Source organism: Gouania willdenowi, chromosome 2, assembly GCF_900634775.1.
Source record: "Gouania willdenowi chromosome 2, fGouWil2.1, whole genome shotgun sequence".
Taxonomy (NCBI): domain Eukaryota; kingdom Metazoa; phylum Chordata; class Actinopteri; order Blenniiformes; family Gobiesocidae; genus Gouania; species Gouania willdenowi.
Window position 1 is genome coordinate 3,674,972 of NC_041045.1, and position 14,773 is coordinate 3,689,744.

At 36.8% G+C, this 14,773-nt stretch overlaps 3 protein-coding genes, 1 long non-coding RNA gene, 2 other non-coding genes and 1 pseudogene across 6 annotated transcripts; 1 reads left to right on the top strand and 6 right to left on the bottom strand.

Annotated features, from left to right (window-relative positions):
• Nucleotides 1–690: 690 nt before the first annotated feature.
• Nucleotides 691–8,001, bottom strand: LOC114475094 (uncharacterized; annotated as a pseudogene).
• Nucleotides 3,882–4,345, bottom strand: LOC114475126 (histone H2A). Its single transcript, XM_028465794.1, has one exon. It carries the CDS (start codon nt 4,314–4,316, stop codon nt 3,930–3,932), a length of 387 nt encoding a protein of 128 aa, XP_028321595.1. The 5' UTR covers nt 4,317–4,345; the 3' UTR covers nt 3,882–3,929.
• On the bottom strand, nt 5,857–6,488 carry LOC114475142 (histone H2B 1/2). Its single transcript, XM_028465795.1, has one exon. The coding sequence runs from the start codon at nt 6,468–6,470 to the stop codon at nt 6,093–6,095; it is 378 nt and encodes a 125-aa protein (XP_028321596.1). The 5' UTR covers nt 6,471–6,488; the 3' UTR covers nt 5,857–6,092.
• A 1,164-nt stretch (nt 8,002–9,165) lies between the features above and the next one.
• Nucleotides 9,166–9,965, bottom strand: LOC114475110 (histone H1-like). The gene has a single exon (XM_028465793.1). The coding sequence runs from the start codon at nt 9,932–9,934 to the stop codon at nt 9,320–9,322; it is 615 nt and encodes a 204-aa protein (XP_028321594.1). The 5' UTR covers nt 9,935–9,965; the 3' UTR covers nt 9,166–9,319.
• A 1,620-nt stretch (nt 9,966–11,585) lies between these two features.
• On the top strand, nt 11,586–13,380 carry LOC114477738 (uncharacterized). Its single transcript, XR_003675761.1, has 3 exons — nt 11,586–11,697; nt 11,792–11,870; nt 13,302–13,380. It is a non-coding gene; the product is annotated as an uncharacterized LOC114477738 (long non-coding RNA).
• A 568-nt stretch (nt 13,381–13,948) lies between these two features.
• On the bottom strand, nt 13,949–14,019 carry trnag-gcc (transfer RNA glycine (anticodon GCC)). The gene has a single exon. It is a non-coding gene; the product is annotated as a tRNA-Gly (tRNA).
• Nucleotides 14,020–14,465: 446 nt separating this feature from the next.
• trnad-guc (transfer RNA aspartic acid (anticodon GUC)) lies at nt 14,466–14,537 on the bottom strand. The gene has a single exon. It is a non-coding gene; the product is annotated as a tRNA-Asp (tRNA).
• Between the last annotated feature and the right edge of the window lie 236 nt (nt 14,538–14,773).

The window sequence follows — 14,773 nt, forward strand, 5'->3', positions numbered from 1 at the left end:
TCCTTCAGCTGAAGCCTGTATTTGTTCAAAATGGCGCGCAGACTAGCGCGTGCTCAAAGCAAGAACAAAGAATCACAAGAAAAAAAGAGAAACAGGAATAAAACGAGGAACTAAACATGTGATCCTAATTTCAGTCTTTCTGAATCACTTTTCACAGGATATTTGTGATAGATCTGCTCTTTAAAGTGTTGATACTTAAATATAATCAACAAAAAAATATAAATAAAACTATATAAGTGAGACAAAACCATGTGTAATTGGAATACCATCGATGTTCATTCACTATAATGGCTTTTTAAATACATAAAATTGACATTAGTAACTATTAAAATCATTTAGGATTTTGAGATAAAGTAGCTAATGTAGATTTTCTCAAGCATGAGATGTTTACTCTTTGTATCGACTTTTTCACCGTTAGATGCATTTAAATGTAACCAGAATTTATGGGTTGTGTTATTTATGTTTAAGATTAACGCTTTTAGGTGGCCATTATAAAGATCGTCATTTATTGTTGGTAATAATGGTTTATTAATGACTTTGTGTGTACATATTTATTCAGTTTCATCAATATATTAAGACATTTAATTTCTTTGAAACATGGCTATAAATCCATATTTAAGATTTTTGCTCTTATGTAGATGTGGGTGGTCCTTAAAAGGACCGTTGTTTGTTGTTGGTAATAATGTTAGTTTATCCTCCAAATCCGTACAGAGTACGTCCCTGTCTTTTCAGAGCATAAACCACATCCATGGCGGTCACAGTCTTCCTCTTTGCATGCTCAGTGTAGGTCACAGCATCACGGATCACGTTCTCCAGGAACACCTTCAACACACCGCGGGTCTCCTCGTAGATCAGGCCGGAGATACGCTTCACTCCACCGCGACGAGCCAGACGGCGGATCGCAGGTTTGGTGATTCCCTGGATGTTGTCACGGAGGACTTTACGGTGACGCTTAGCGCCTCCTTTACCGAGTCCTTTTCCTCCTTTACCACGACCGCTCATTGTTGCTGTAGAGATGATTCTAGACGAATGTGACTCAGCTATATTAGCAAAGGGACTTAGCTCTGAACTGAGGACGTGATAGTAGACAGGGGGCGGGTCTTTTCATCCTCTGTGGATCTTAACAGATCTTAGTTACCAGCTTATTCCTGCCACTCATGTACTGTAATAAACTTACTGCTGTATTGAAAAGCCGATATATGCTGTTGTAATTGAACATAAAATAGTCATTGTGCATACATCCAATGGGACACATTAAAAGTAGGCTCAATGTGTTAATTCCATGAATTAGGTGAACGGGGTAATATTGTATGTATCTCATATTATGGTGGAAAAAAAGGATGGATCTATACACAATTAGTCTTACATGTGGTCTTTTTTTTTACTATTATTAATACAATATATTTTGATATTAAACAAAATATACTTACAAAGACATGTTTATTTGTTTTAATATACCAATTTAAACGTTTTAAGAGATCATGCTAATACAGGATAAAGCTGCTCTTTAGTTTAAAGTTGGTGGATCAACCAATATATGGATTCCATTTTTATTATTGATCTTCCATTTGACAACAGTAAGCTGCTAATTTATTAGACTTCTATTTTGAGTAATACCACAGCACCATCAATATTGTAGTGAAATTAATATTAGTACGTATCATCTGGGTAGTACAATTTGGAATTTGGAAGAATACATTTTTGGAAATTTAAGAATCAACTACAGTCAATAATATAATCATAATTGTGTGAATGTGGGATGTAAATCTCAAAATGTGCTCAACCATCTACATTCTTGCTGACAGCACCTTATTAATTACAAAGTAGTGATGACTACTTTCAGATCATATTTAAATTCCAAGATGAAAACTGCTCTTTGGTTTCACGCTCACGATTCTATTACAAACTGATTTTCGATTATTGTTTATGGCTTTGATTTTCATTAATCAAAGTAAGATGCTGATATTTAACTTTTGAGTATCACCTCAGCACCATCAATATTGTATAGTATACTTAAAATATCTAAATTAGAAGGAATCATATGGTCTTTATAAACTTAGTATTTTAAAATTAAATCTTTTTTTTTTCTCTCCACCACTAATTAGTGGAAACAAACTAATATGTAATGATCTAGTGCAAAGAGGTAAGTACTAATTTTAACAGGATTTGTATTTTTACACAAATACAATAAGACTTCCCAAACCTGCAAATAATTCCCAATGCAGTTTTACAGATATTAATTCGTGTGATGTCAATTAAAATTCAGTTACTGAACTTCTCTTTATGGTGGCACCGATGTTGGATTTCACTACTTTTTTATTTTATTTGTAAACTCGGTCATATTGAACCACAGATTAGGAATCAGCTCTTTGGTTTGATGTGTGTGGCTCTTAAAAGAGCCGTTGTTGTTGTTGTGTATTGTTGTTAGATGTTTAAGCTCTCTCGCCACGGATGCGGCGGGCCAGCTGGATGTCTTTGGGCATAATGGTGACTCTCTTAGCGTGGATGGCGCACAGGTTGGTGTCCTCGAACAGACCCACCAGGTAAGCCTCGCTGGCCTCCTGCAGAGCCATGACGGCGGAGCTCTGGAAGCGCAGGTCGGTCTTGAAGTCCTGAGCGATCTCTCGGACGAGGCGCTGGAAAGGCAGCTTGCGGATCAGCAGCTCGGTGGACTTCTGGTAGCGACGGATCTCTCTCAGAGCCACGGTACCGGGCCTGTAGCGGTGAGGTTTCTTCACTCCGCCGGTGGCCGGGGCGCTTTTGCGGGCAGCCTTGGTGGCGAGCTGCTTCCTGGGAGCTTTACCTCCGGTGGACTTACGGGCGGTCTGCTTGGTTCTAGCCATTGTTCAGTGTTTCTACTCAGAGACAGAAATGAATAGGTTACATGGAAGCCGAAGCTGCTTTTAAACTCTGGGAGAGCCAGGGGAAGCGGCGCGTGGCTGTGACGTTACGGCTGCTGATTGGTCCATAGTGTGCGCAACTGATTGGACAGAAGTCTTTTCATTGTTTATCTCTGAATGAGCGGGAAACCAAACAAAGCAAAGATTTAACTACGATTTAAGGCATTTCCCTAAACATTTCCCGTCATATATTTAGATATAATAATTTCTGGGTTGTTTTATGAGACCCATTGTGCGCATTTTATTCTTAAATATACAAATAAAACGGATAACAAATTAATACTTTTCTGTTTTGAAGAAAACTGGTTTAATAAAAACTTCTAGTTCTAGTTAGTTCTTAAACTTTATTAGTGGTAAACTGACTAGCGAAAAAATATACCAGCCCCAGGTTTAACCTTCAAAGTACTTTGTTTACTAGATTTGTAGATGTTTTGGGGCAAACTGCTCTGCCCAAGAAAGCAAGCACAAAAAGTGTTGGAATGACCTGTCTGAGGATCTGAACTATCTAATGTAATGCTATTTAACAATATAAAGTTTTTTAATATGAGGCTGTCTTACACAAGATGATAATTCTCTAAAATACTGTGATATTTAAATGTACGAATCATACAAACATCACCACATGGTATATTTTAATATATTATATTAGATTATCTAGTATGTTTCTTCAGATAAAGTTTATAGACAACAAAAATGCTTAGAGAAAGAGTTTATTTTTTACAGCGCTGCAGCAATTCATCAGCTCATTGGTTGTAGATGATTCAGTATTGAGCATTTTATTGGAGCCCTGTGTCTGTAACTAAGCAGGAATAATGAACAAATATTTCATTACTTAAAGTAAACCTTTATCCAGGTGATTGAACTTCGTTTTTGTTATTTAGTCAGTTAAATAAATATAAAAGAGTTATTAATTGCACAAGATTAAAACTTATTGTACTTTACAAGTGGCAGTGTGAACGATGTGCTCTTTCAGAGTATATGGGTGGCTCTTAAAAGAGCCGTTGTGTTGTTTTATTAAATGATGGATCTTTACTTGGCCTTGGCAGCTTTCTCAGTCTTCTTGGGCAGCAGCACAGCCTGGATGTTAGGCAGCACACCACCCTGAGCGATGGTCACTCCACCCAGCAGTTTGTTGAGCTCTTCGTCGTTGCGGACAGCCAGTTGCAGGTGACGGGGGATGATACGGGTCTTCTTGTTGTCGCGGGCAGCGTTTCCAGCCAGCTCCAGGATCTCAGCGGTCAGATACTCCAGCACGGCCGCCAGATAGACGGGAGCACCGGCACCGACACGCTGAGCATAGTTGCCTTTACGGAGCAGTCTGTGGACACGACCCACTGGGAACTGAAGACCAGCTCTGGATGAACGGGTCTTTGCCTTTGCTCTGGCCTTACCTCCGGTCTTTCCTCTGCCGCTCATTGTGGATTAGTTTATCTTCTAGACTTCAGGAAGAAATTGTGATTTCTGTCTCCGAGCTGCTGCGTTATAAGCACAAAAACGCGCGAAGGACTGAAACACACCAATCAGAGGCAGAGGAGCACACACAGGGGGTGTGGCCACCTCAGGTTCAGTAGTGACTCTTTTATTCCCCTTAAAATTGTATAGTTTTTATTTGTGTTGATGTTACAATGTTTAGGTGGTCCAGATTAGGATTCCTGGGCTTTAAAAAAAATATAAAAAATCTGTAATTTGTTGAAGTATTTATCTATTTTATTTATAATATATGGATCTCTTCAGAAGAGAAACAACACAACATTTAGTACTCATTTAAACCAGATTAAACATAATAAACATATGAAATTGTCCTTGTTTGACTCGGACACTTTATCCTAACTTTGTGTACTTATATTCAGATCTATAAATATAAAATATCAACAACAAAATTAATTAATTTATGACACCTACAAATGTATGGTCACAATTGATAATCATTGTGTTTTTCTGTAACATCTACAAATACAAGACGTATAACTAGCATTTTATTTCAGTAAACATACATATTAAACACTTTTTGAACTTCACAATTTAGATGCATTTTCTAATCAGACATAACGGTTGAGTTTAAAATAAAATAACCTTGCTTTAAATAATTGTAAAATCTACTCTCCTTTTTGATGAACACATAGAGAAATGGGCCTTGTTTGACTCAAGACACTTCATACTTGAACATAAGCACTTGTTCATTTTTCTTCATGTGTCCTTTAGCTCTTACGGTGTTTCTGAGGATGCAAAAGGAATTGTGTTTAAAGAAGGTCAAAGGCTGACCATTATTAAATGCTTCATGAAACATCAGTACGCTTCATCAATATCTGGCCGGGGTTTAGCTACAGTCTGGGCTGTTTGTGTCAAAGCTACAACTTGGTACATTTGGAAAACATATTATGTCAAAGGTGTTTAATCATAAATACAGTAAGACTAAACAGTAAAGTTCGATTTAGTTGAAAATTAAGTAGTAATGTTAACCTTAGAAGTGCAACTGGTCATATTACTTAGCAAAATTTCTGATGACCGGAAACCTTAATACATTTTTCCAATTAAAGTGTTATTTAATATAAAAAATATTCTTGTATTCATCCCACAACAGGGAAATGTACACATTTATAGTAACTAACAAGCAAACAAAATGGCATGGATATATGCAAGCGTAAATAGATATTTCAATAAACATGTTTATATGTGTAACTAATAAAAGGTACATCAATTAAAAAAAAAAAAAATCTTGTTTCGAGCAGGGCCAAGAAAGTAAACTACTGAAATCGATGTATACTTACAATAATAATGCGTTTGCTGGAAAACGAAAAACACTTCTATAATCCCACTTCCAATTTCCTAAATATCATATTGCTTCCTACTCTGTTTAGACTTCTGAAAAATTTACAATACTAAATCATACAGGAAATCTTATGAATGAAATATTATAATGCCAAATAACAGTATAAAATTCACATATAAAGATAAAACCAATAATCTATGTTGCATGATTAACAAATTTAATAGTTTCCTAATCACTTAGCAAATAATTTGTCTTTGGTTTGCAGTCCAAGTACTGTTGATACTGCTTCAGGAACATATTGTCAAAGTAAAGCAATTATGCAGACATTTATCAATATGAATTGTAGTTTGGACATTAATGCTCTGTAGTAGTAGTGGGTGGCTCTTAAAAGAGCCGTTGTGTTGTTTAAAGATTTTCCAGGTTTACTTGGAGCTGGTGTACTTGGTCACAGCCTTGGTGCCCTCAGACACAGCGTGCTTGGCCAGCTCTCCAGGCAGCAGCAGACGCACAGCAGTCTGGATCTCCCTGGAGGTGATGGTGGAGCGTTTGTTGTAGTGAGCCAGACGAGAAGCTTCACCTCCGATGCGTTCAAAGATGTCGTTAACAAAGGAGTTCATGATGCTCATGGCCTTGGAAGAGATACCGGTGTCGGGATGGACCTGTTTCAGCACCTTGTACACGTAGATGGCGTAACTCTCCTTCCTGGTCTTTCTCCTCTTCTTTCCTCCCTTACCGGCAGCGGTCTTACTCACTGCTTTCTTGGAGCCCTTTTTGGGCGCTGACTTGGCGGGTTCAGGCATGGTTGTTCCTCGGTTGTTCCCAACTGACAAATGTGGAACTTCCTCTTCACATCTACTGCTTTTATACAAACTCTATGCAAATTATGCTGTGCTTGTGTCTGTCTGTGATTGGCTGGCTCAGAGATGGGGGCGGAGGTTGAGGTTTTGCTGCTGAGCTAATCCTGAGCTTTTTTTTTTTATCTGCAGTTTAAACTGAGCCTTACTCACACATCTAATAAGTTTATATCACTTATTCATTTACAAGAGTTTCAACTACCCTTGCTTGTGTCCTTTTTTACAAAAACAAAACTGTATAGATGTAATAAAACAGAAACTTTTCCAAACATGTATAACAGTAATAAACCATGTCTTGCTTAATGTAACATCAGTGTTTCGTAATCCTGGACAGAATTTTGTGTTTTAGTTTATATTTCCATTCTAATTTTCATTCAACTTTGTCCACTAATAACCATTTAATGAATTATCATGCAGTGAAATTATTTTAAAATTATTGGCCTGTATCATATTGATGCTAAACAGTTATAATATAAATACATATGTAAAATAGAGCGTCTCCGTCCTTCTGAAGCCTGTCTTTGTTCAAAATGGCGCGCAAGCTCCAGCGCATGTTCAAAGCGTTTCAAAATAACTTTTCACAAAATATTTGTGGTAAACCTACTTTTACAGTGTTGAAGTTTCGGTGTGATAAAACAAAAATCACTAAGTTTAACTTTGAAAGTGAGACAAAACCACATGTAAATAAAATGGCATCAATGTAAATACATTTTGTGATTTTTTTGTATTGTTTGGTTTTATGTATTTTGAGTCATTTTTACAATATTCTTAAGTGTATTTTTCTGTAATGTATGGGGTGGGGTTAATATTATAAATATCTTGTGTGACTCATTCCTGATTGCTTTGTGTTACTAGAATGCCATCAATATGATTCAGGGCAGTTTACTTCTTACAGCAACAAACTGGTTTTAGAATATTATAAATAAATTCTAGCATGATTTTAAGATAATGTATCTTTAATACTGAGATATTTTTATTCAACAGTGTTATTTTATGTTTTAACTTTAGTGGTCCTTCAACGATACTGTGTGCTCGTTTCTCTTTATCTAACTGACATTGAATTAAGATCTTTATGGTATGTAATTAATTTGCAGGATATAAGCTCTTATGTAGATGTGGGTGGCCCTTAAAAGGACCGTTGTTTGTTGTTGGTAATTATGTTAGTTTATCCTCCAAATCCGTACAGAGTACGTCCCTGTCTCTTCAGAGCATAAACCACATCCATGGCGGTCACAGTCTTCCTCTTTGCATGCTCAGTGTAGGTCACAGCATCACGGATCACGTTCTCCAGGAACACCTTCAACACACCGCGGGTCTCTTCGTAGATCAGACCGGAGATACGCTTCACTCCACCGCGACGAGCCAGACGGCGGATCGCAGGTTTGGTGATTCCCTGGATGTTGTCACGGAGGACTTTACGGTGACGCTTAGCGCCTCCTTTACCGAGTCCTTTTCCTCCTTTACCACGACCGCTCATTGTTATTGTTAAGATTAATCTAAACGAATGTGCCAAGATCGGTCTTACAGCGATCTTTATTTCTGTTCTGAGGACGTGAAAGTAGACAGGAGGCGTGTCTTTTCGTCCCCTGTGGATCTTAACTGAGCATCATCAACAGCTCTTTACTGCCATCTTATGATCATCATATAAACACACTTCAAATTATCCTAAACGAGGCCAATAGACTTGTATTACTACTATTACTACATGTGGGACAAATAACCATCATATTTAACTTTAAAGCCCTGCACTCCACATAACTGTTAAAGTAGACCAGCCTATCATCAACACCCACTTACCAACAACATGCCCAAACTATTTAAAAACAAAACAAACAAAAAAAACCCAGACTCTCTTTGATTTATTTTCACTGTTAAAACCTGAAAATCCACTCATTGTCATCATAGCACACATTGACACTATATAACATAAGGTAAACCACTTCACCCACAGTACCTCACTATTTATATTTCTATAAATATGTCTTCACATGGCTGTTTTTTCCACACCATTATAAACAAGCCAATACATGCTGATATTGGAGACAAAGAGATGTGAAATGTGATAATTCCTTTGAGATTCATATAGAATGACCTTTGTTGGATATTAAACACTATTATTCTCAACTTTTAACATTTACTGTTTTTTTGCACCTATATCTCAGTGACATCTGCTTTTAACAGTAGATGCTCCTACATTTATTAAGGTATGAAAGATATGACCCAATGTGAAATTGATTTTGAATTTATTTCGGCAGTCTTCAGAAAAACAATACAGAACAAACAAACACTCAATTGCCTAATTCTTCAGCTGAAAGGGTGTAGGTTAGAACAAAGCTTATGCATACCATATCACAGCAATACAAAACAAGGCTCTATAGATATCACACAATTTTTTTTAAACTTATACTATTTTTGCAATATACATTTAATATATATTCTGCATAAGTTTTATATAAAGAGTTTATACATACACATGAATGTAAATATGTACTTAATATTATAATACTATATCCTATCTATGACACAAATTTCATCAATTAAATGTAGTGAGGCAACATATAAAAGTAAAACAATTACATTGTATTATTTATTACTATGCTAATTAATATATTTTATACTATAATATATTATTTCTGTCCGAGGTTAAATTGTTGCTCTTTATTATTTGTGTATGTCAAAGTAGTTTAAAAAATAAAATGTCATTTATCCTATGATGAGGAAACAGGAGCTCTTAGCAGACAAAGTGGTGGCTCTTAAAAGAGCCTTTGTTGGTGATAGAGATGTGGTAGAAATGTTCACTTCTTCTTGGCTGCTGCCTTCTTGGCTTTGGGCTTTGCTACCCTCTTAGCAGGAGCTTTCTTAGCTGCAGGAGCTTTTTTAACTGCAGGCTTCTTAGCTGCCTTCTTGGGGCTCTTCTTGGGACTCTTGGCGGCCGCTTTCTTGGCCGCTGCTGCAGGTTTCTTCGCCTTCTTGGGTGACTTCTTAACTGGAGTCTTCTTTGCTGCTGCTTTGGGCTTTTTAGCAGCTGCGGGTTTCTTAGCTGCAGGTTTCTTCACCTTGGTTGCGGCTTTCTTTGCAGGTGATTTCTTCACAGCGGGCTTCTTCGCTTTGGCCTCGGTGCTCTTGGCCAGTTTAAAGGATCCAGAAGCTCCGGAGCCTTTGGTCTGAACCAAAGCACCTTTGGCCACCAGGCTTTTGACAGCCGTCCTAACGCGGGCTTTGTTTTTGTCCACGTCGTATCCTCCAGCAGCTAGAGCCTTCTTCAGAGCAGCCAGAGAAACTCCTTTCTTCTCCTTGGAAGCAGCCACAGCATCACAGATGAGTTTGCTGGCGTTGGGACCAGCCTTCTTCGGTTTGGCTGCTTTCTTCTTGGTGGCCTTCACAGGAGCGGCGGGAGCGACTTCAGTCATTGTTAAAGTTCTCTTTGTCCGTTTGTACGCGATAAACACTAAGCGGGACGAAGAGAGTGGGAAGTGTGAGCAGGAGGCTGGACTTAAACCCACCATGAGAACCGTAGAGACTCAACTCAGGCACGAGCGGTCAGCAGAGCGGCTCTACTTGTGTTTTCTCCTTAGTGGAAAAACAGCTCTAAAAGAGAATTTAAGCGAAGTTACTGACTAATAAAAAAATTATCTCATAGCAGACATGTTTGCCTTCATATTCACTTCATCTCCAGCTTTGATTCTCTCTGCTTTTTTAACTGAGACCTCCGAAGCTCAGTGTGTCACCAACGAGATCCACCACTTTCTCTCGTTTTTCCCTTTTAAAATACTTTCACACGCAACAAAGCTTCTTCAAAATGTGTTTTACACATTAACTAAATATTAGTTTAGCGATATTTAGTGTTATCACCCTTCTGTTCACCATGTTTGTGGTATAAAGTGACCATTTGTTGGGGGCAGCAAACACAGATGGAGGTGAATGCTGGACGTGTACAATGGTTGTAACGGACTTCAAACTTAACAATAAACCCTATCCATATCCATCCATCCAAATATCTATAAAAGCAAAGAAGACACATACACACACACCAAACGACAACAAATATATTCAAATGACTCAAAATACACAAAACTATTGTGTGTAAAAACTAAATATTTATACACAAAATGACAACAGAAATGCACAAAACTACACTTAAAAAGATACAAAAATATACATTATGATGTAAAACAAAATAAACAATATTTATACAAAAAGTACACAAAATGACTACAGAAATATACAAAAAGGCTCCAAAAACAGACAAAATGACTCCAAAAAACATACATTACAATAAAATGACACCAAAAAAAATATGACAATGACTCAAAATGTATAAAACTAAATAATTATACAAAAAATACACAAAATGACAACAGAAATGTGTAAAACTACACCAAAAACATGCAGAAATACAGAAAATGACTTCAGAATCACACTATGATGGCAACAAAAAACAATATATTGTTACACAAAAAAATGCACAAAAACACAACAGACAGATACAAAAATTCACATAATGACTCAAAAAAAAACATACATTACAGAAAAATACAAAAACAAACATACGTAAAAATTAGTAAAAGAGAGAGAGAAAAAAAAAAAAAACGACAGACAATCATGCACATGTTTCATAGAATTCAACCAGGGAAATCGCACACGTTATTTTACTTTACACCCACAAATATACCCCTTTATAAGAGTACAGAGTATGTACACCTCTTTGTACGTCCAACCTTCAAACACATACTCATTTGGCCATAATTGACAACTGTACTTAAGCTCCTCCCACTATATGAATACATACTTCTGACGGGCACGAGTAAGGTCTGTGTGCGTGTGTGGAGCGAATATCTCCCCGACGCAGTGTGAGTTCGACCTGAAACTTTGTCAACGACTTCCAAATACCCCGATTGTGTGTATCTTTTATTTTGGAGTAATTTGGTCATTTCAAAATGTTTATTTAAATTTTATTTCACTTCTGGACGGCACGGCAAGTGAAACCTATTCAGCTTTTGACCTCATGGTGTGAGGGGGCGCTAGCGCACCATCTGTTGAGAGACGACTTTCGGCATCCATCTTGATCACAGTTGAGACGACTTCCGGTATCCTTTTTGATGGCGAAACAGGTGAACGGTGAATCAACTGCTAATCTATTGGCATCCACGTTATTCAATCGGCAGGGAATGTTGTAAGTGTGTTATTGTCACTCCATGTCTGTATATATTAACATGTCTTTCACTATTTTTTTTAGTATTGTTTGTTAAACTACGTGTTTGTTGAAGATGAACCAGCTCCATGTAACCAGCAATTGGATTGTGCGTCACAGTTTTATAGAGCGGAAGAGTGGGATGTATTATTCTGGTAAGTAAACATGCATGTTTATCCGTAAACACAGCATTATAAACGCTCATAGTTTCACCACATATGCAAAACAAAAGCGCGTGAGGCTTTTACTCCGTAGCAGCCAAGTCATTTATAGCCCACGTAGTTCTAATGTCGACAGTTAGGAAAGCTAAGCTAAGCTAAAGTTTACCACATGGTGCCCAAGGTTATACACGTAGACGCTGCATTGACTCCTGCAGCCCATTATTATTGTGTTATTTTATAGTTACTGGTATTCTCACTTGTATTATTGCTATTACCTCATTATTTTATATTGTTTATTTTTTTATTATTGTATTACAGTTACTGGATTCTCATTATAGTATTTTGTTATTGCTATGATTTTATAATTGTACTACTGTATTATTGTTATTGCTTTTAATTAAAATTATAGCTATCATCTTATTCAATATTTATTATTGTATTATAGTTACTGGATTTTATTATTATTATAACCATTACTGTTACTACTTCCATTTGTAATATATTACTATCTAATTGGACTACTGCTTTACTATTGTTATTGCTATTTGTATATCATTATTTGTTTTTATTATTCTTTTATCTTATAGTTACTGGATTCTCATATTATTTCATTATTAGTGTATAATTTTACTACTACTGTATTTAATGTAATTGCTATTCTTATATTGTTTTATATAATTTAGCTTTGCTATATTATCATGTTACCTTGTAATTATTTGATATTGTTTTTTATCATAATATTGTTACTAAATTCTTATATTACTTCGTTATTGCTATTATTCTTATTATAACCACTACTATTATTACTATTACTACTTTCGCTATTAAGATTATATCTGTATCATCATTTTTTATTATTATCAGGGCTCTACACAAACTTATCCAGTGGTGGCACTGGTGTGACCAACTTTCTCAGTTGGTCAGGGAGAGTGTACAGCATCGCCATGCATGCTGATGAATAGTTGACTTAACTGGCGTACCGTAGTTTTGTATGAAGTAAAGATTTACAGTGACTTGAGATATATTTGCAAAATGTTTTAGTGTCAATATTAATACCCCGAGTATGTGCATGCGTCATTTTGGAGTAATTTGGTGTTGCAAAACGTTCATTTTAATTTTAAGATTACGGCTCCCGCTCGGTATTGAGTGCGCTACTTCCGGTTCCAGGTCACCAGTCACTGTGTTGCAGTTTGTTTGGGTTCATAAAAGAAAGTCAAAAATAAAAACAAATATTAAAAACGTTTTTGTACTGCTAAAAGTTATTTAAGTTAATATTTCATGGTTTTTTGAAATTATTCCTGTGATCCCAAACTTACTTTAAATAGCAGGTCACAGACTTCACTTCTTTCATCTCCATGAACTGTGCCTAGCTGCTGTGCTGACGGTCATTCGCCGACCATATGACAAACTATTCTGCTTCTTCAGACGGAGGAATGTCACTTTTCTGTGAGCGGATTAGTCAACAACACGGCTCCACTATGATTAGTGTTTGTTCTGCACAAGGGTGAGTGTTTCTTCTTATATCATTTTATGTGTTAAGATGCTAACAGCTATAATATAAGCACACACACACACACACACACACATGCTGAACGTACACAAAGCCATTTGGAGAGAGAGAGATGCGACCTATTTGGTGTTGCAAACCTTTTATCTTTCATGGTACTTCCGGGGACGTTTTTTGTTTGTGTCTCTCAACAACTTGTGACAGATTATGTGCATGCGGGTGCGTGTGAGACACGGCAACACACACACACCTCAAAAGACGCCCTCACCATACATACGGTATTTATAATAAAAGTGTTCAAAATATGTAAAAAGAATAATTAAAAAAAACTATCTATACAAAAAGTACACAAAGACTTCAAAAACACACAAAATGACTCCAAAAAACATTCATTACAGAAAAATACACCAAATGAAAAAAAATATATAAAAATGAGTAAAAAAAAAAAAAAAAAACACATTTATCATGTGACTGTCCCACAGAATTAAACCAGGGAAATTGCACGTTGTTTTACTTCACTGGGTTCTGCAAAAGTCAAACGGGGTCCCGAAAAAAGTGAAAATGTTGCATTGGCCGGGAATCGAACCCGGGCCTCCCGCGTGGCAGGCGAGAATTCTACCACTGAACCACCAATGCTTGATGAAGACCCAAATACGGATAAACTTCTCGTATTATGGCATATACGTCGAAAAGACTGACATTTTGATCTAAACTGGTATGATATATTACACTGAGGTATTTTTAAAAGTGCATACAAAATCAAAGCCTAACTGTTATGAATAACCACTAACATAGCAAGGATAGTCTTTACTATTTCTGTGATAATGTTTGACATTTTTCTGTGGCATAGTGGAATCATCTTATTGAGAATTGCAGTTTTTACCAATCATTTTTATTCTGTCAGTAGCAACATGTTTACGTTTTCCACTCTTTTTTTGGAAAAGGGTTAGATACTAGCATTTTGCCACTTAAAAATGTGTTTTTACTCATTTGAATAAGGCATATTATACACTTCATAATTTGGTAGAGCCCTGATTATAATAGAGAGAAAAGAAAGTAAAGCGCAGGGAAAAGAAAATGCTCTCCCCGTCGGGGAATTGAACCCCGGTCTCCCGCGTGACAGGCGGGGATACTGACCACTATACTAACGAGGAGCTGTTGTAGTTTCATTCACTGTGTCAGTGAATGAACCACACAACTGTGCCTTTTCGAAATGGTACAATCCTGAGGGAGAGAGTCTTGGATCTCATCCTGGTTTTGGATGATGCGTCTTTCAGTCTGCTCTGAGCATGCAATACTCCTTCCACTGTCAGCTTTGCTGCTCACTGATCCACTGGACTAAGAGTTGGAATGGGAAATTGTCTGTATCATGGTGTCATTGTTTGCAGCA

Bases quoted from the DNA above. Each gene is read 5' to 3' on its own strand.
- LOC114475126 (XM_028465794.1), bottom strand. From the start codon at position 4,316: ATGAGCGGCAGAGGAAAGACCGGAGGTAAGGCCAGAGCAAAGGCAAAG.
- LOC114475142 (XM_028465795.1), bottom strand. From the start codon at position 6,470: ATGCCTGAACCCGCCAAGTCAGCGCCCAAAAAGGGCTCCAAGAAAGCA.
- LOC114475110 (XM_028465793.1), bottom strand. From the start codon at position 9,934: ATGACTGAAGTCGCTCCCGCCGCTCCTGTGAAGGCCACCAAGAAGAAA.